Source organism: Leucoraja erinacea, chromosome 13 (assembly GCF_028641065.1).
Source record: "Leucoraja erinacea ecotype New England chromosome 13, Leri_hhj_1, whole genome shotgun sequence".
Classification (NCBI taxonomy): domain Eukaryota; kingdom Metazoa; phylum Chordata; class Chondrichthyes; order Rajiformes; family Rajidae; genus Leucoraja; species Leucoraja erinaceus.
The window spans coordinates 10,779,412-10,799,461 of NC_073389.1; the positions used below are offsets into that span (position 1 = coordinate 10,779,412).

Consider the following 20,050-nt stretch of genomic DNA (forward strand, 5'->3'; position numbering starts at 1 on the left):
ACTTCAGCGTGTGTATGTCGTGCAACTTGACGCTTTTATGGCCGCCAGTCACTGACGCTCCTCAGTCACCCAAATGTCACCCAAGTGGGACGGGCCCTTAAGTAACACTTGTAAATCTGTGGGCCCACTCCACTGCAAGGGGGATCTGGATCTTGCCTTCCCCTGTCCTTGTAGCAATCCAGTAGTGGGAAGATTTCCATGAAAAGGTTGGTCAAGCGGGAAATATTTTCTGTCTTACAGCTGAGATACAAATGTGGTTAGGTCTCCATTTATAAACCCAAATAAGGATTTTGCTCATGTTAAGCAATCTATCAGAAGCCTGTAGGAAGTGGCCACCTATTCAGACAAGTAAGTAAGTAAGTTTTATTTATATAGCACGTTTTAAGTTAACTTGCATTGACACCAAATTGCTTTACATAAAATAGACAATAAGTTTCCATACAAACCGTAGAAAAAGGTTAAAAAATAAAGAAAATGGACACAACACATTATAGTTCAACACAAATGTCCCCCTTCAGCAGAATCAAAAATTTCCACTGTGGGGAAAGGCACCAGAAAGTTAAGTCCTCTTCCTCTGAAACACCCAAGGTTGGGGCCCATTTGTGGCCTTGCAGCCAGTCCGATGATTTTCAGGGCCCTCTTGCCATGAAAATGGAACATCCGGCGTTGGGTGAAACATTCCTCAAGCAGCTTGGAAAGTTTGGAGCGGCTACCTCCTCCCCGGAGACCGGGGCACTCGTAGCCCTCAGGCCGCGCCGGTTGGAGCTCCGACCCTGGCGAACTCGATCCCTGGCTCCGCGGCGCTCCAAATCCAGCGCCGCCCGCGGCCGGACGCCCGCAGCCACAGCTCCGCAATGTTGGGAGTCGGCGGCCACAGCGCTCCGGAGCTTACCGCACGGCGACCCAGTAAGGCATTGCTGCTCCCTGTTGGTATCCCAGCTCGGTGCCGCCGCCGAAGCTGTAGTCCCGGCCGGTCCCGACAGGAAACGCCGCTCCTTTCTCGATGGTAGACCGCGAGGACGGGGCGAAGAAGCAGCTTGGAGGGATGCTGCCTCTCCGACCAGGTAGGTGACTAAGAATTAATGTTTCCCCCTTTCCCCCCCCCCCCCCCCCCCCCCCCCCCCCCCCCCCCCCCCCCCCCAACCCCCACATAAAAGACCTCCAACCAACTAACTAACATTTTTTGTCATACACAGACGGCGCCCACTCCTGCACATCCGCCAAGTAATAGGCAATTTGAACTCTCTGCTTTCTTCTGATCTCTGGTTATAATCAACTCCAAATTTTATGGCTAAAGACCAAAAGTTTAATGTGGAATCTTTAGGAAATGATAATACAATTTAAATAAACCCTTACTAGAAATTTGAAATAAAAGCCTATTCAAGATAAGGAAACAAAGTTATCTCAGATTATTTACATGTTTAAAGAGGGGTCCTTGCAGAAATTCTTTAATTACTGGAGATAATGTTTCGAATTGAGACCTTTCTTCAGGTCTCGACTGGAAAAGTCGCCCATTCCTTCTCTCCAGAGATGCTGCCTGTCCCGTTGAGTTACTCCAGCATTTTGTGTCTATCTTCGGTGTAAACCAGCCCCTGCATTTCCTTCCTACACAATCCTTTAATTACCCAGGGCAACAGCTGGCCTATGATTCAATAGGGTTTTGTCGATTTGATTATCTTGTTCTCCAAAGCTAATCATCCTCATACAAAGTTACTTATTTGTCGATAAACTAGGAAACCATATACTCCTGTTTTACATAATGAAATATCAACCTTGAAAATAATATTATAATTTTACAATTTACATAAGATATCTCTGGGAAAGTAGGACTATCTTTGTCTTGTGCTGGTAACTATCTCTCAAACCAATCCATTATCTATGGAAATGACAGCACATTTGAATTGTGCTGAAACCTAATATTGGCTGTTCACTCTACTAAGGGGATGCAAGCAGAAGCCTCCACGTGGTGCATTCCGGGCAATGCTGACGACAGGAACTGTACCGCAGTGACTGACTGAAGTAGCCAATTCTGCAACCACTGACTGTCAATCACTGACCGACCGGAAAGACGTGATATGGAAGATGGACGGACACGAGGAAGAAGACTCTACTAAGGAAATAACACGTGCTAGGTATAATAAAGAAAGCAAGACGATTTTGAAAAAACTATTCTAAGACAGTACATCAGCATTAGTGGTTTTATTCATCATTGTAGCTTCCACAACTATTTAAATATATGTGCATTTACTTTATTTAAATTGAATATTTGATATGTGAAAACATTTAAGAAACACACACAAGATTAACAGAATGATTCAGTTTGGAAAGGAAAAATCTTTGCAACATTTCACGCTTGTACACAACCAGAGATTGCTTCATATAGTCAATGCGAAGGAAAATTTTCAGTCTACTTTGTGTTTAAGCAAATATAAATGTTTTGGAAAAAGCCTCCTGGGCCCTGAAATTCTGACGTACCCATGGTAATTCAGGTACAACAGTGGAAACACCTATAGTGCTTGAAATTCAAGACTCCAGGTGCTATTTGGCAAAATATATATGGGGGGCAAGGGAAAGATGGGTCGAGGGAGAAACACTTGGCGACTAGAGTCCTCAGATTAGGAAGATGTGCAAGAAAAGTGGTTCACGGATGGGTGTATCTCAAGGGAGAACAGGGAAAGAGAGGTAGGGGAGATGGATCTGCCGGATAGATTGGGACTGGGAAGTTGTGCAAGATCAGGGACGGGTTGTGGGTGGAGGTGATGATTGATCAATCTGATCAGATGGCGAGTGAAGTAGATTTTGGCAACGCAAAACTGGGCAGCAGAATTATATGGCACCCAAATATGCCCTACGTATCCGTGGCCTCACCATTTCCATGAAGCCAGGGGTTCATCCCTTGTTCAATGAGCTTTGCAGAAAGGCCAGCTGAGATAACTAACTGGTGATGATTTAAAATAGGATTCCTGCCATGGAATCATGCAATGGACAGAGCTGATTGACCTCACAACCATTGGATTAGATCAGAGCCATGAAGCAGGTGGGTGTTGGAGCTGGTGTACTAGCAACCATGTGAAGCTGGAAATGCTGAGAGAATGGCCCATCCGTTCCTCCAGAGATTCCCTCCATTGCAGACTTTGAAAATAATATTGCAATTTTACAAATCACATCAAGATATCCCTGGGAAAGCAGATGTCATAAGTATCTTTGTGCTTCTCTAGCTAAATAACTCTCAACCCAATCTGCTCGCTATGGAAATGACAGCGCATTTAAACTGTGCTGCAACCTATCAGCCAGTCCAATACACACCACCAGGAAATGGCTGAGACCATTGGATGTAGCAAATGGCTTTGGCCCCAGACAACATTCCAAATTCAGCCCTGAAGACTTGCACTTCAGAACTAGACATGCCTATGATCAAGTTGTTCTTGTACAATTGCAATAAGGATATATATTTCACCAATACAGGAAAGACCAAAAAGCAAGTGAAATCCAATCTGGCTAATTACAATGTCTGAAGAAGGGTCTTGACCTGAAACGTCATCATCCATTACTTTTCTCCAGAGATGCTGCCTGCCCCACTGAGTTACTCCAGCACTTTGTGTCTATCTTCAGTTTAAACCAGCATCTGCAGTTCCTTCATACACTGACTGCCCAATTAGTCATCACTCGATTAACAGCAATGTGATGGAATGCGTCATAGACAATGCTATCAAACATCTACTCACTAGTAACCACATTGATACCTCTTGTGGATTTCACCAGAACCATTCGGCTTCATCCCTCATCACAGTCTTAGTCTAAACAAGGACGAAAGAGCTGGTCCAGAGGTGAGGTGAGAGTGTCTGCCCTTTTAGATGGAGGCAACATTTGAATGGCTGTTTCATGAAAGAGCCTCAGTAAAACTGAAGTTAACAGATATCATAGCAAATGCACTCCAATGGTCAGAGTCACACCTCCCTCAATATAAGATGGTTTTGTTCATTGGTGGCCAATCCTCCAAGCCCAAGTTCATCGTTGCAGGAGTTTCTTTGGTCTGTGTGCTCAGCCCAACCATCTTCAACTGCTTCACCTATGGCATTCCTTTCATTAAAACAATCATACGTGTGGAAGTTTAATGATGATTGCATAATATTCAAATCTATTCTCAACTCTTAGTCAAAAGAAATGAAGCATATGTGCACTCAGCAAAACCTAAACCATATTTACGTGGAGGCAGTTAGTTAGCTAACCCTAAAAATGCCAGGCAATGACCATCAATAACAAAACCAGAATCTAATCATCGATTCATGCCATTCAATGGCATTGCCATAAATTCCCCTCCAAGTTGTTCATTGGCCTATCTTAGAGATATATTGTCATTCTTTCATTGTCCGTGGTCTGGAGCTCCCAGTGCAACTCTGCTGTACCTTCAAAAGAAAGTGCAGGGCATCTCAAGTAGGAGGCTCAAGGATAGTTAAGGGCAGGCAATTAATGCTGAGATCATGTGAATTGAATAATAAAATGATGACAGATGTTGGGAGTTTGGGTACGTGATCATGGACCAGGGCTCTGGGAGCATGGAATGAGATTTGGGTTGGGGTGGTTGGAGTAAGGGTGACGAGAAAGTAGAATCCGTATTGTATTTGGTTGTTGAAGGGAAAGTGGTTTGGGGGGGGAGGGAAGGGTTTTCCTACAGATCACAAATGTTATTACAATCTGCTTGTCCCAGGAGAGCCCAATGCCAGGGCACCCAAGGACTACCTGGTTCAATGTTCCCACAATAATCCCGGCATGGAGAATCATCCCATTTATGAATGGTGAAGAGAATGTACAGACATGTCGTTGTGAAGCGCTCTGCAAAGCGCATGCCTGGTTGCATTCCTAGAGTGACACAAATCGTTCCTAGGATGGATGTCTTTGCATTTCACTCTACTGTCAGTTACGAAACACTGAAAAGCAGCGTTAAGCAATTAAATATCTAGGCCACATCTCTCTACATTTGAAGAATATCAAGCAGAAGAATTAAGTCACAAAGCTGTCTCACTGATCAGTGCGCTTCAGTTTTAATGGAAAAATATCGCGAGTGGTAAGAAATTTACATGAAGAAAGTAAATCTGTACTTTTACTGGGCACAAATTTAATGGAAAATGAGATCTGACCTCTATTTCAGCAATAATTTCATTACGGTGGTTAGGATTAAGGGAAGTTAAATGTTAAAATCCCAACTAGCAATATCTTTAATTAGTAACATCTTTCAGACTTAATTTAGCAAGACAAAATTCTGAGAAATGCTCTTCTGAACTCGGTGTTGAAGGTAGTGTAGATGATGGGATTTATTGCACTGTTGACATATCCAAGCCAAGTGGTAGCACTGTAGAGTTCTAGTGACACATGGCATCGCTTGCAGTGGGTGTTCAGAATGTGCGTGATAAAAAATGGCAGCCAGCAAATGAGGAACATACCTGTGAGCAGAAGAGACAACATAGCATGAGAACAAGCATTCGCAAATATTTCTTAGGATAGACCCAAAATGTTGGAGTAACTCAGCGGGACAGGCAGCATCTCTGGTGACGTTTCAGGTTCGACCCAATATTTAGAGTATTGTGTTCAGTTCTGGGCACCATGTTATAGGAAAGATATTGTCAAGCTTGAAAGGGTTCAGAGAAGATTTATGAGGATGTTGCCAGGACTAGAGGGTCTGAACTATAGGGAGAAGTTGAGTCGCTGGGTCTCTATTCCTTGGAGCGCAGGAAGATGAGGGGTGATCTTATAGAGGTGTATAAAATCATGAGAGGAATAAATCAGGTAGATGCACAGAATCTCTTGCCCAGAGTAGGGGAATCGAAAACCACATGACATAGGTTCAAGGTGAAGTAGAAAAGATTAAATGGGAATCTAATGGATAGCTTTTTCACACAAAGGTTGGTGGGTGTATGGAACAAGCTGCCAGAGGAGGTAGGTGAGGCTGGGACTATCCCAACATTTAAGAAACAGTTAGGCAGGTACATGGTTGGGACAAGTTTGGAGGGATATAGACCAAACGCAGGCAGGTGGGCTAGTGTAGCTGGGACATGTTGGCCCGTGTGGGCAAATTGGGCCGAAGGGTTTGTTTCCACACTGTATCACTCTATGACTATGACCCTTTTTCAGTCTGAGAGTCAGGGGAGAGGGAGATTAGAGATATGGAAGGGGAAAATGACAGATCAAAGCAGACGATTTGCAAGGAAATGTAGTTTGATTCATTGTTAGCTGAGATGAAGGTGACAACAAGTCATATAATCAGTAAAATTAATCAGGAGTTCAGTGAAACTAATCGAAAAACTAGGGAGGGGAAGGGGTGGAGAAAGAGGGAAAGCAAGGGTTACTTGAATTTAGCGAAGTTAAAGTGGTTGCTAAACACTCCTGTTGAGATAGTCCAGCATTTTGTGTCTATCTTTGATGTAAACCAGTATCTGCAGTTCCTTCCTAAATATTTCTTTGGTGCCATCCTTAACTGAATGTAACTGAATAAAAATCCCTTTATTTCACCCAGTAATATTCCCTACATGTAATCTGCAATCATGCATATCGACATTTACATTGACCGTAAAGGATGTCCCATTAGAGTACTATAATTATCAGAGTACATGCGATCATTTCTCTGTCCTGCTTTTGGATGTTCTTGTACTGAATAATGGAGTGTTAAGAAGACACACATAGACTTGGAGAATCAAGGAATTTGATTCTTCATTATGATAGCAACCATTCAACTGGCTCTGAAGCTTGGTACATATATAATGTTACTAACATCCACCAGGTTCCTAAAATAGTGACAGTTAAATTAGTGAGTGATCACACTTTGCATTGGTCAATAGAAGGAAGTTATATCCACATCCATGTCAGTTTGGCTGACAGTTTTACACGCAAATCACTCTCCAAAAAATCTGAATAAATTTCACTTTCCTACAAATTAAGTGAGAAATCGTTAAATAGATAAATAAACAAAATATGAAAAAGCAACAATATTGGCCCTTTTTTAAAAACTCGCAAATCCTAACTACGGGTGCTGTCTGGACGGAGTTTGTACATTCTCACTGTGACTTGCGTGGGTTTTCTCCGGGATCTCCAGTTTCCTCCCACACTCCAAAGACGTACAGGTTTGGAGGTTAATTGGCTTGGTATAATTGTAAATTGTTCCTATTGTGTGCAGGATAGTATTAGTGTGTGGGGATTGCTGGTTGGCGCAGACTTGGTGGGCCGAAGGGCCTGTTTCCACACTGTATCTCTAAACTAAACTAAAACAAATGCATATCTTATTCCAAACACAAAACGGCTGAGTTTATAAAATTATAGAGATTTGAATGTCTCTTTTATAGAAAATAAAATACAATTTGGGACCTAAAGATGTCCATCATGGAGCATCAAATGAAAGACTGGCCTACACAACTAATAGTCAGCAGATGCTGCACCTCAGTTCATTTTGATCACATCTTAAATGTTCTGTTCCATCCTGGTAAGACTTTTGAAGAGACAGGACTGAGAAATTTGCGGAACTGATCTTTCACTGAAAGGTCTCGAACCGAAACGTCGCCTATTTCCTTCGCTCCATAGATGCTGCCTCACTCGCTGAGTTTCTCTAGCATTTTTTTCTACCTTTGACATTAGAGGGCTGAGTTATGAGGAAAGAGTGTTAGGATATCCAGAGCTTCTCATCGTTAAAAGGTATTAAGTGTATGATGACATTAAAGATACAAAATGCAGAAAAAGGCATTGATAAAATTTCTAGCACCCTTTCATAATGGATCACAATAGTCAAACTGATGTGAATTAAGAGCAGGATTTTCATACAGTGGTTTATTCTTTAATGACCCAACAAGCAATTGTATTAATGCGATTATAACTAACTATTTTGTCTTCCAGATTCTCTTGAACCTTCCATTAAATAATAACAAAAGCAATATACATGTAACTGTCACAATGTGTTCACTCCCTGAGCCTTCTAATATTCATTCGGCAAAGCGTACATGCCATACAGATCAAAGATATGGAATGGACCTACAACAGGGGCAAGCAAAATGGAAGTATTGAAGATAACAATCTTACAATGAAGTTAGCAGTCTCACTTCTGATGTGGAGTCTTCAACCTGAAACATTAACTCTTTCTCTTTTTCCAGCGATGCTGCCTGATTACTGAGTGTTTCCAGTATTTTTTTCTCCCAGTTTTTATTTCATTGAGGAAGGTGATGGGGTTGTAGGACTGTTCTTGGAGGACTGGGTCAATGGCAAGAGGAAGCCCCTGCAAGGGATTTCTACATAACGCTTTGGGTGAAGTCAAACACTGTGGAAGCAAAACCAAATTGAACCTATTCTGATGTATTTGGAACGTTACTATAATTGCACAAAAATGTCTCCCTTTTTTGCTTGTGAATATATATTTATTAATACATACACTAAGTAACTACAAATAGTATCTGTGGCCATGTGCTACACAGCTTACACATTTTTCACACAGAGAGTGGTGAATCTCTGGAATTCTCTGCCACAGAAGGTAGTTGAGGCCAGTTCATTGGCTATATTTAAGAGGGAGTTAGATGTGGCCCTTGTGGCTAAAGGGATCAGGGGGTATGGAGAGAAGGCAGGTACAGGATACTGTGTTGGTTGATCAGCCTTGATCATATTGAATGGCGGTGTAGGCTCGAAGGGCCGAATGGCCTACTCCTGCACCTAATTTCTATGTTTCTATAAATCTGTGCCACTCGCTCTCATCACGTACATACATAAATCAGTCCTGGACATTTCTTTCCATTTATTGCAACTGAGAATGTGAAATTGAAACATCCAAAATTCACAGGCTACAGTATTGGTCTCCATAATACGTGCTCTTTTGGACTACAGCACTGCATTAGTTCCAACATTGTAGACTGAACATCCTTCTTGGTACTTTCCATCCTTGATGTCAAATCATCTTTATTTCATTTTCTAAGAGAGGAAGTAAATGACTGGCCACTTACCCAGCACAACCACCAACATCCGAGTAACTTTCCTCTCTCTCGTGTGCAGGTTCCTGTGTTTTAAAGCGGGTCTCAGGGAAGTGGCAGTTTTTCCGCTGGACATGTTTTTCACTTCGGATGCACGCTTTGTTGCACAAACGCTCTTCTTGTCCGATTTCTCAATTCCGTTCTCTGAATGTGCAAACAAAGCCTGGCTGATGGTGCAGTAATTTGCAATTCCTATGGGGGACTGCAGCTCACTGTTTGGGGATAGACCTGTTCGCTTGCTAACGTTCAAACAGGCCAGTGAATGAAATATTTTGGGAAAATGCTCTTTCTTTTCCTAGTAATAAAAACAATTGTCAGATTTAAATAAATCATCTAGCATCAATAATTTGAAATTGTCTCAATTAAAGCAGAAAAAAAAGCCCAACACAAAATAACTAAATAACTAACGAACTAAATAAATAAATAGGCAGAAATAGTCTTGTTGGATATACAGTATTGCAATGCTTATTGCTGAGAAATACATGGAAACACAATCAAGAACATTAATGGAACGGTATTTATATTTACAAACCTATTGCTTTTCTTAATTTGTAGGTCACGGATGTCAGGAACCAATTTCACCCTAAAAACTCAAAATAGTTTCCATTTTAGCGCAACATGGTACTGCCCCAGTCCCACTTAGGAAACCTGAACGGAAACCTCTGGAGACTTTGCGCCCCACCCAAGGTTTCCATGCGGTTCCCGGAGGTTGCAGGTGGTTGCCGGAGGTTGCAGGTGGTGGAAGCAGGTAGGTAGACTGACAAAAACCTCCGGAAACCTCCAGTCTGGAGGCAAAGTCTCCAGAGGTTTCCGTACAGGTTTCCTAAGTGGGACAGGGGCATTACTTTCATTTTTTACTGTACAGTGTTCTGAGGGAAAGTGCTCTCCACCCAGGGTTAAAACAACAGCAGACGTTGGAAACAGTAAGAAGAGGAGGTAATACTTGAGGCCAAGGCAGACTCATTCTTTGGATCATTTGAAAATTAAAAAAATAAATTTATAGAGCAGCTCCTATGATTTTAGGATGTCTCATAGCTATTTGGAATAGATATATGACTACAGTAACAAATTCCATTAACACAGATCACAACTTACATGTTCTGTGCCAAAGTGGTTGATGGTACGATCGACAAAGAAAGACGTTGGCTCTTATGAAAAGTCATTAGGGTCGATGAACTAATGCCTGGTCAGAATGGCTTTTTTTTTGGAAGCATTTTAAAAGAGAGACAGATAAATATTTAGGGAGGACACTTTCAAGCTCAAGTCAGGCAAAGGTACGGTTGTTAATAGTGGCACAATCAATTCTGGAAAGATCACGACACTTGAAGTAGATGAGCTTGAAATATCTTGAATATACTACTGGAGGAGCATGAAAGCAAAGGCTACATGAACAGGTTTGAAAGCAGGAATAGTTCTACAACTTCACTCCCTTCCCAATTGCAACAGGTATATTTTGAAATCCCTTAAAAGAGCAATCAGACCCTTCCTCTAATTTTTGAACCTGGAATAATTAATTGTTCTGCTCTCTTCAATGCTGCTTTATATGCTGAATATTTTCTTTTCAAAGTGGCTTCAGTTGATGAATTTCTCTTCCTGATTAGATGCAGTGATTCAGTATACAGCTAACAGCAGACCTAGCTGCACACTGCTTAGTTTAGTTTAGAGATAGAGAGTAAAAACAGGCTCTTCAACCCCATGAGTTCATGCTGATCAGTGATCATTCATTGCTCAGTGAAGGAGGCTCCATGCTCAGTGAAGGAGGCTCCATGCTGGATTATACTGAAGTGTCCTAATTGCAATCGTTCCTACCTACTTTTGTCTTGACCGACCAGCCTCCCTTCGTTAGACTTTTCTATTAGCAGCTTCTACTCCTTGTCAAACATTTATTCAACCTTTCCTTGCATCGTTCAAGCCTTTTCTGTTGTTCATCTACACCTTTCTGGTTCTTTATCAAGAAGTAGGGTCTATATTGTCTTTGCAATGCAACACTGGCTTTCCTATATTGTTTAAGCCTTTTGTATCGTTTAAGCCTTTTCTGTTGTTTATCTATTTGTCCACTTAACTCTTTCCGATACCAACTCATATGGAGTACTGACTGCACTTTTACAGTAGCTCTCTTTTGCTTAACCCCCTGCCTAACCATCATACTCTTGTAGGACTTAATACGGCGTGCTGCCTTGATTTTCTCTACCAATACTCTGGCTTTGATCCCGCGGTATAAGGCCTGAATACAAATCACTGCTTTTCTCAAACTATCATACTGTCTCACTTGGACATCCCTTATCTGGCATGCACGATATCGTTGCTGTACCGCAATGCAGACCAGCGTAGTTTCTTAAAATACTGATGCTGTTTATGCATCTGATAATAAGTCTGTATGACCTTGGCAGATTTATGCATGCCCCGCAGTTGCTTTCGAACAAGCATTCCTCGGTAGGCTGCCTGAAGCAGTACAACACTGCTGCATACCTTCATGTAAGTTTTGCGATCACTTATCATTTGAAGGTGTGCCCTATAATGGGTTTGCACTGTTATAGCTGCCAATCTCATTGCCTTGTATTGATGGTATACTCTATGCATTCTAAATGCTGCTTGTATTACCGTTGCTGCCTACTGTTTCTTCCGGATCTCTCTCCGTACCTTCATTCCTCATTGCCCTTTGAATGGCAATTTCCCTTTGCCTTTGACTCTTTTTCCTTTGCCTTTTCCCTCTGCACTTGACCTTTGTCATTCTGCACTTGACTCTGGTCCCTTTGCACTTGGCCCTTGTCCTTTTGCACTTGACCATTGTCCTTTTGCACTTGACCTTTGTCCTTTTGCACTTGACCTTTGTCCTTTTGCACTTGACATTTGTCCTTTTACACTTGACCTTTGCCCTTTTGCACTTGGCCTTTGTCCTTTTGCACTTGACCTCTGTCCTTTTGCACTTGACCTTTGTCCTTTTTCCACTGAGGGACTCCCTGCCCTCTTTAGTTCAGGCTCCTTGCCTCTGGATGCCCTTGGAGGTTTTGGCGAGAAATGAGCTCCTCGTACGTTTTCTCTGTGGGCTTTGCTGGCAGCAGTAACATACGTAAGGTATGATAACCCTCTCTTCCTATGCCTAATATGAACCATTCTCTCTTCTTCTCCTCTGTAGTGATTTCATTAGAAATGAACGAAGCCTCCAAGACTCGTCCATTTCTCAAAATTGCACCCAGAATCTAACTGGGGCCACTTTCCTACAATTGAAGTAGCCATGCTACACTGTTGCTATTCAGGTACACTACAATCTGTTCTCTCACACCATGTTCTCTGCACTGGACTTATTTATTTTACATTCTAAGAGATTATCCAGCTCACTAACTATTTCTTAATCTTATAATAATAGATTCATACTAATAACCAACATTTCAGGTTAATGCCAACTAGAACATTTTAAATCATATTCCTTCTATGCACCCAGATTTACTTAAACTATTGATAACAGTGACCCATACATGAAATCCAAACAGCCATGCTTTAACTGTGACAATGCACTACATTCATAGAGGACTTTTATTATGAAGGCTTTCACTGCTCCAGCTTGCTGCTTGTGGACTCCGATGCCTTCTTAACCTCTCGAGCCGTCCCCACCGGTACTTTTGCTGTGGGCCTCACCGGAGTTCCACTGCTGCTTTCAGGCTGGCTTTTGCTGGCCCGCTTGCCTGCTGACCTTCCTCTCTACCACTGCTCCGCCGACTTGCCTGCCCGCTGTCTCCACAGCCCTCCCGGCTGCTACTGGACCCGCTGCACGGCTCGTCGCTGGCTCCCGTGGTCACCCTGCGGAAGGTGACCACGGCACGAGCCCTCACGCGATGTTTGAGGTTCAAACGACGGACGTTTAACTGCCCTGCTTGTTTTCCTTCGCTCTTCCCTGAGCTATTGCTTCCTGTTCCTGCCTTTTTTCTTTTCTTTTTTTTTTCCCTTTTGACGCTGATTCAAAACCATTTGGCGCCAAATCTTTAGGCTTCGTGCTGTTCCGCTTTATTTTCAAATACGCTTCTTTTTTTTTTTTTTAAACTGTTTTTGATTCTTCTTGCTGGCCTTGTTCTTATCTTCGTTCTTTTATCCTCGTCACCAATTGTTATGTATTCGGGATCCAATTAAAATTGAATCTGAATCTGAATCGGACTCTGATCCCGACCAGGCCTTCTTTACTTTCTTCCCCCACCGGGCTGACTGTTCCCGGTTGGGCTGAAGACTCAGCCTCTGTCGGTGACTCTCTGAACCTGTCCGTGGCCTACTAGGTACGAGGCCCTCACTCAACGTCTGTGGCTGCTACTGGGGCTGGCCGTGGGCTACAGGGTCCTCTTCCGTCGGTGCTTCTCTGGACCTGTCCTTGGCCTTCATGGTACTAGGCCCTCACCTGTCATCTGGGGCTGGCCGTGGGCTACACGGTCCTCTTTCGTCAGTGCTTGTCTGGACCTGTCCGTGGCCTTCACGGTACTAGGCCCTCACCTGTCATCTGGGGCTGGCCGTGGGCTACACAGTCCTCTTTCGTCGGTGGCTCTCTGGACCTGTCCGTGTCCTTCACGGTACGAGGCCCCCACCCGACGTCTGTGGCTGCTCCTGGGGCTGGCCATTGGCTTCACGGCACGAGCCCTCACGCGATGTTTGAGGTTCAAACGACGGACGTTTAACTGCCCTGCTTGTTTTCCTTCGCTCTTCCCTGAGCTATTGCTTCCTGTTCCTGCCTTTTTTCTTTTCTTTTTTTTCCCCTTTTGACGCCGATTCAAAACGGCATAGTTGATTTAGACTAGGGATAGAAAAATAACTTAGAAAGAAATAAGGCAGAAACCAGACTGCTAGTAGATTAGAAAGTAACGATATAAGAACAGAGAGAAATTCTAGATAAAAAGTAACAGTAGAAAGACTTCAGCAGGAGATAGTAAAGAAATTAGAACGAAGGGGAAAGGGACACGAAGTCACGCTCAACTACGCATGCTTGATGAGATTACATGAATATGTACGCACACCCACTATGACAAGATGCCTAATTTAAATGCACATGCGATGCATGATATGGGAGGTGTCTTTGACGTTAGGTGGGCGTTCCGAGACGTTCTCGTGGGAAACAGGGCTTTATGTTATGATTGGAAGAAGCTCAATGGGGAGGGATGAGAATGTGATAATAATGAAATGAACTGTATAAAGATAGAAAGCATCTCCATCTTCTTTGTGCCTCTAGAGGACATCAGAGGAGAGGCACCTATTCTGCAGAATATGAAATTAATAAAAACACTTCTTTGTCTGAATTTGTCTCAAGAGCATTTGTGATTTTTGAATCTCACAACTTGGGGGCTCGTTTCCGAGATCCAATACTCTAGACAGCTGACGGGAGTAGACGGACGAAGGGAAGGTGCACCCTGCTGAGTTCAGCGGTCTCAGACTCCTTGCTTGCCATCAGCTGTTTAAGCAGTAGTATCCGGACCACCCACAGAGACTCGGCAAAGAAGTGGGAGTAGTTGGAAATCGTGAAAAATCAATCGAGCAATTTCTGTGCACAGAACCCAGGTAGGAACAATGACTAATAAAGTACTTCCTGGGCGATTGTGGAAAGACCTTGTGGTTGAAGTCCCTATGATGAATTCAGAATTATGGAAATGTATGATGAACACTGTAAAGGAGAATATGGAGAAGCCAAATCCCCGATTTATGAATAGTCCGTTGGGCAATGCTGAACCGCTTATGATAAATAAGGTATTGGAGAAGAACGGTAACATGGTATTAAGAATGGGCCAAAAAGGATAAAAGGAATTAAACAAAGGCTGGGGGGGAAATGAGGCTGTGGGCCAAATCCCCGCCGTGGGGCAATAAACCCCATCTGCCCAATAGTCCGTTGGGGCAAATGCTGGACCCTGGAGGGAAATACCCAGGGGTTGGAGAAGCCAACATGGGATAGGTATAGTCCGTTGGGACAAATGCAGAGCCGGAGGGGGCCAAAATACCCAAAGGAAAGAGAGACAGGGGCCGGGGTGGACGAAGATCACCCGGCCAACAGGACGGGGAGTCAAAGGGCAGAAGGGGAAGATAAGTTCGGTTGAAATTAGACCCCCGAGGGAGGTACCTAGGAGAGGACCCTGAGGGGGAAGGGGGTTTGTTAAATAGCCTCCTTGAAGATCCTTTAGGTCTGACAAGAACAGTTAGATCAATTCCTTTTCACAGAAGTGAAAAACAAGTAGTAAAGATTATGTTGCAGGCAGTAGAAAAACAGCAAATAAAGAACAGAGAGAGACAGGATGATGAGGGAGTTACTCCCGAAAGTAGCAGATAAGAAGACGGCAAAGGCCGGGGACAAGAGTGCAGGACAGGGAGAAAATATAAAATGAATAATCTATTTGAAGTAAGAACGGAACGAATGTGATTTGTATGTAAAAACCGGTTTGGAACGAATGGTTGTAAGATGAAAGGTTGGAATGAGCAAGTTGTAAAATTGAACACAGTGGCGGGAGCGAGATTTCCACTGTAGTTCAAATTGGATTGCGAACAAGCTGTAAAATTAACTCTTTGTATCCTCGTAACCTGAAAAAGGGAAGTTGTAAAAATCAGTTTTTGATTTTCTTTTAATCGTTTCTTGATGTTCTTTTAGATTTCTTGTCAGTAAAGTTAATTTGGAAAATTGTTACTAGTGCTAGGAATTGGACATTTAAAATAATGGTGAATATGGATTGAAATAATTGGAAATAAGTTAATTGATGAAACATGACCAGCTTTTATGGTTTGTTGTTTTATGGTAGACATTCAAGTTGAGAAACAGAGAGAGAGAGAGATACAGACACCGAAACAGAGAGAGAGACAGAGAGAGAGAGAGAGAGAGAGAGAGAGAGAGCCAGACACAGAGAGAGAGAGATACAGAGAGAGAGAGAGAGAGAGATACAGATAGAGAGAGAGAGAGAGAGAGAGAGAGAGATACAGACAGAGAGAGCCAGAGACAGAGAGAGATACAGAGAGAGAGAGAGAGAGAGCCAGACAGCTTTACTCAGAGAGTGGTAGCTGTGTGGAATGAGCTTCCAGTGAAGGTGGTGGAGGCAGGTTCGATATATGGTTAGTTATATGGTATACCCTTAGAAAGTATTTGCTGATGTGGACAATTTGTTGGTTTGTTCCACAAGTGAAGAGAGAGAAATACTTCAGAATATAAGACAGCAGATGATGACCTTGGGAAAGGCAGGATATAGTTCAGACTAGATTGGAAATTTTGAAATTGTATGGTGAAATGGAAAAAGTACATGTCAAAGAAGTTAAATTTAAATGCAGACCAAGCAGCTGAAACAGCATCTGGAAGAGATGTCCAGGGTAAGTCTGAATCGATTTAGGTATGAGCACTGTAGTGTCGTTTATGCTGAATAAGGTAATTAAGAGGTTTGGTAAACCCACAGAAATCAGCTTTGACAACGGATTGTTTTTTTCATTTGATGAAAAGTACCCCCATAATAAATGGAACATTGAAGGTTAAAATAAATATGATTTGTGTAATGCTCTGCCATTGGCACTGAACTGAAGAAAACCATGCATGCAAACTAACCAGCAGGTGGCACAATGGAGAAGTTCCTGCAAGGGACCGAGTTTGGAACAGTTACAGATAGAATTTAAAAAGTATATGAAACAGTTAATAATGATATACAAGTCTATTTATGAACAGGTAAAGTAAAAGCTGTCGGAGATGGACCAGGAGGAAGGACCCTTTAAACCTGAAGACAAGGTGTATGTATTTATTCGGCCAAATTTTAGAGCAGGTATTGGAGGATTTCCCAGGTCACGGGGAAACGCAACTATTACAGTATGTGGATGGCCTCCTTTTGTCAGGAGCAAGAGAAATGGAAGTAAGGGACGCCACAATAAGCCTGTTAAACTTCTTGGGAAGGAAGGGGTTAAGAGTGTCCCGTAACAAGCTTCAATTTGTGAAACAAGAGGTAAAATATCTGGGACATTTGATAAGTGGAGGAAAGAGACGAATAAACCCCGAAAGGATAGCTGGGATCACGAGAGTACCACTACCAAAGAATAAGAAAGAGATCCGAAAATTCCTGGGATTGATAGGATACTGTCGACTGTGGATAGATGATTACTCCAGACAAGTAAAATTCCTGTATGATAAATTGGGAGAAGAAAAAGACAAAGTTCAGTGGACTCCAGAACAGGAGGTGAAATTTGGGAAATTAAAGAACAGTTTGATTACTGCTCCCGTGTTGGCTCTGCCCTCAGTAGAACAACCTTTCCACCTGTTTGTAAATTCAGACAAGGGGGTGGCACTAGGGGTACTCACCCAGAAAAGAGGGGGAAATCGACAGCCAGTGGCCTTCCTCTCAAAAATATTAGATCCAGTCTGCAGGGGATGGCCGGGATGCATACAAGCGGTAGCAGCTACCGCAATATTGGTGGAAGAGAGTAGGAAATTAACCTTTGGAGGCACTCTGGTTGTTTCTACACCACACACAGTAAGAACCATACTCACTCAGAAATCCAACAGATGGTTAACAGACTCCAGACTTTTAAAGTATGAGGCCATCCTGATGGAAAAAGACGATTTGATGATAATTACGGATAAGAACCTTAACCCGTCCCAATTCCTGTATCCAGCAGAGAAACAGGGTGACAAGGAAGAGGGCCCAGTACACTGCTGTAGTGAAATAATAGATTTACAGACAAAAAGTAGAGAAGACTTAGAAGAGCAACCTCTGGCTGAGGGCAGCCGGTGGTTCATAGATGGATCCTCCAGGTGCATAGATGGAAAAAGACATAGTGGGTACGGTATAGTGAACGGGGAAACTATGGAGGAAATTGAAAGCGGCAGGCTGCCTGGTAGTTGGTCAGCTCAATCTTGTGAATTATATGCATTAATGAGAGCTTTGGAATTATTGGAGGGGAAGGAAGGAACAGTATATACCGATTCAAAATACGCTTTTGGAGTAGTACACACCTTTGGGAAGATCTGGAAAGAGCGAGGAATGATAACAACTCGAGGTAAAGAACTAGCACATGAGCAATTGATAGGACAGACACTGGAAGCATTGCAAAAACCAGAACGAATAGCCATAGCACATGTGGCAGGGCATCAGAAGGGTAACACCCTGGAGGCCAGAGGAAATAGGGCAGTGGATGAGGTTGCAAAAAGAGCAGCCACAGAACAGATGGTAGAAATGAAGTCACTAATACCGTTAAGGGAACCAGAGGAAAAGATACCTATCTTTAGTGAGAAAGAACAGGAAAACATGAAAGAAATGGGGGCTCAGCGTACTTCAAATGGGAAATGGTGGACACCAAATGGAAAGCAGCTATTGAACAAAGAAATAATGAGGGAGTTATTAGGGAGATTACATGGACAAAGCCATTGGGGAACACAAGCCCTCTGTGACACCCTCCTCAGAACCTACGCTTGCTGTGGGATGTTTACCATGGCCAAACAGGTCATAAGGGGCTGTGTGATATGTCAGCGAATTAATAAGAAAATCATGAGAGCAGTCCCAGGAGGAGGACAACCATTAGCAGTTAGGCCCTTCCAAAGAATACAGATAGATTTTACCGAGCTGCCCCGGGTACGAACATGGAAGTACCTGTTAGTGGTAGTGGACCATTTCACCAGATGGGTAGAGGCATTCCCCACGGCAGCTGCCACCGCACAGACGGTAGCCAAGATATTATTAGAACAAATTATACCCAGATATGGGATTGTGGAAACAATAGACTCAGATAGAGGGACCCATTTTGCCTCAAAAACACATGAAATGATATGTGAAGCACTGGGAATAGAATGGAAATTGCATACACCATGGCATCCCCAGAGCTCAGGAAAGGTGGAAAGAATGAATGGCACCTTAAAGACCCAAATTACCAAGTTGATAGAGGAAACGAGACTCCCCTGGACTAAGTGCCTCCCGATAGCCCTGTTGAGAATCCGAACGGCACCTCGAAAAGACATAGGGATATCACCATATGAAATGTTATTCGGGCTCCCATACTTAGGGAAGATAGAAGGAGTCCCAACAATACAAGGGAACGATGTGTTCCTGAGGAACTATTTACTGGCAGTGTCCCAATCTCTTGCAGAACTAAAAATTAAAGGATTGCTGGCCCAGAGCCCACCACTGGACTTTCCAATTCACTCAGTCAAGGCTGGAGACTGGGTATTAATAAAAACGTGGAAAGAAGAAAAGCTGCAACCTAAGTGGACTGGACCCTACTTGGTATTACTAATCACGGAGACAGCAGTACGAACAAAAGAGAAAGGGTGGACACACGCAAGTCGAGTTAAGGGTCCTGTGGAGGCCCCACCAGACGATATCAGCCCGTGGACAGTGCGCAAAGGAGAAGAACCATTGACTTTAATATTTACCAAGAACCCGCAGGAAAAATGAAGATTTCGTGTTGGTGGGTCGTGTGTTGGGTGGTTACCCAACTTGTAAGTAATGTAACATGCATAAAAATCACAATACCACAAAATAGAAGGTCCACCACCATCCCATTTAATGTATGTAAAGGAAAAAGGTGGTGCGGCTATAGAATGTATGTATGCACCCATCCCTGTAAAGATTGGCACGCGGTGTTTACTTCATCAAAATATGGGTGGCATCGGACCACCTATCAAACTGATAGGTGGAGAGTATATCAAAACCCAAACGAGAAATTGCCAGGACGCGTATATGTGAGCATACAGAGTGTTCAGATACAGGAAAGTGGTAGGTATTGGATATGTGCAGATAAAACAGGGAAGGACGCATGTCTGAAGTTTGAGATAGAAGTAAAGCGAGATGGGAAGATGGTAATATACGAGGATAGGGGAGAGGTGTTCAAGATAGATGACAGTCAGAATAGGGATCCCGGGGCAACACCTGCACCACCAGTAGTCAGCAATGTCACCAGGGAAAATGAGTCTAAGAAGCTGAAGATAATGATAGTAGCAGGAGAAACAGGATTAAGGCAGTTATATGAGAAGGGAATACCAACAGGGGGAAAAGGAGCCAACACCTGGCTTGCCTGGATGATGTACACAGCCAGAAGTATGCAACGAACCAATTGTTACGCCTGCGCCGGAGCTA

General features: G+C 43.1%; 1 protein-coding gene across 3 annotated transcripts in view; it reads right to left on the reverse strand.

The window, feature by feature from the left end:
* Window positions 1–2,202: 2,202 nt before the first annotated feature.
* Window positions 2,203–20,050, reverse strand: part of drd3 (dopamine receptor D3) — a 58,269-nt gene continuing 40,421 nt past the window's right edge. For all 3 annotated transcript variants that reach the window (XM_055644443.1, XM_055644444.1, XM_055644442.1), the window contains 2 exons: window positions 8,970–9,291; window positions 2,203–5,441 (listed from right to left, as the gene is read on the reverse strand). In XM_055644443.1, the coding sequence (XP_055500418.1) occupies window positions 5,245–5,441; window positions 8,970–9,291 (519 nt within the window). In that variant the 3' untranslated portion in view covers window positions 2,203–5,244. The remainder of the gene's footprint in view (window positions 5,442–8,969; window positions 9,292–20,050) is intronic.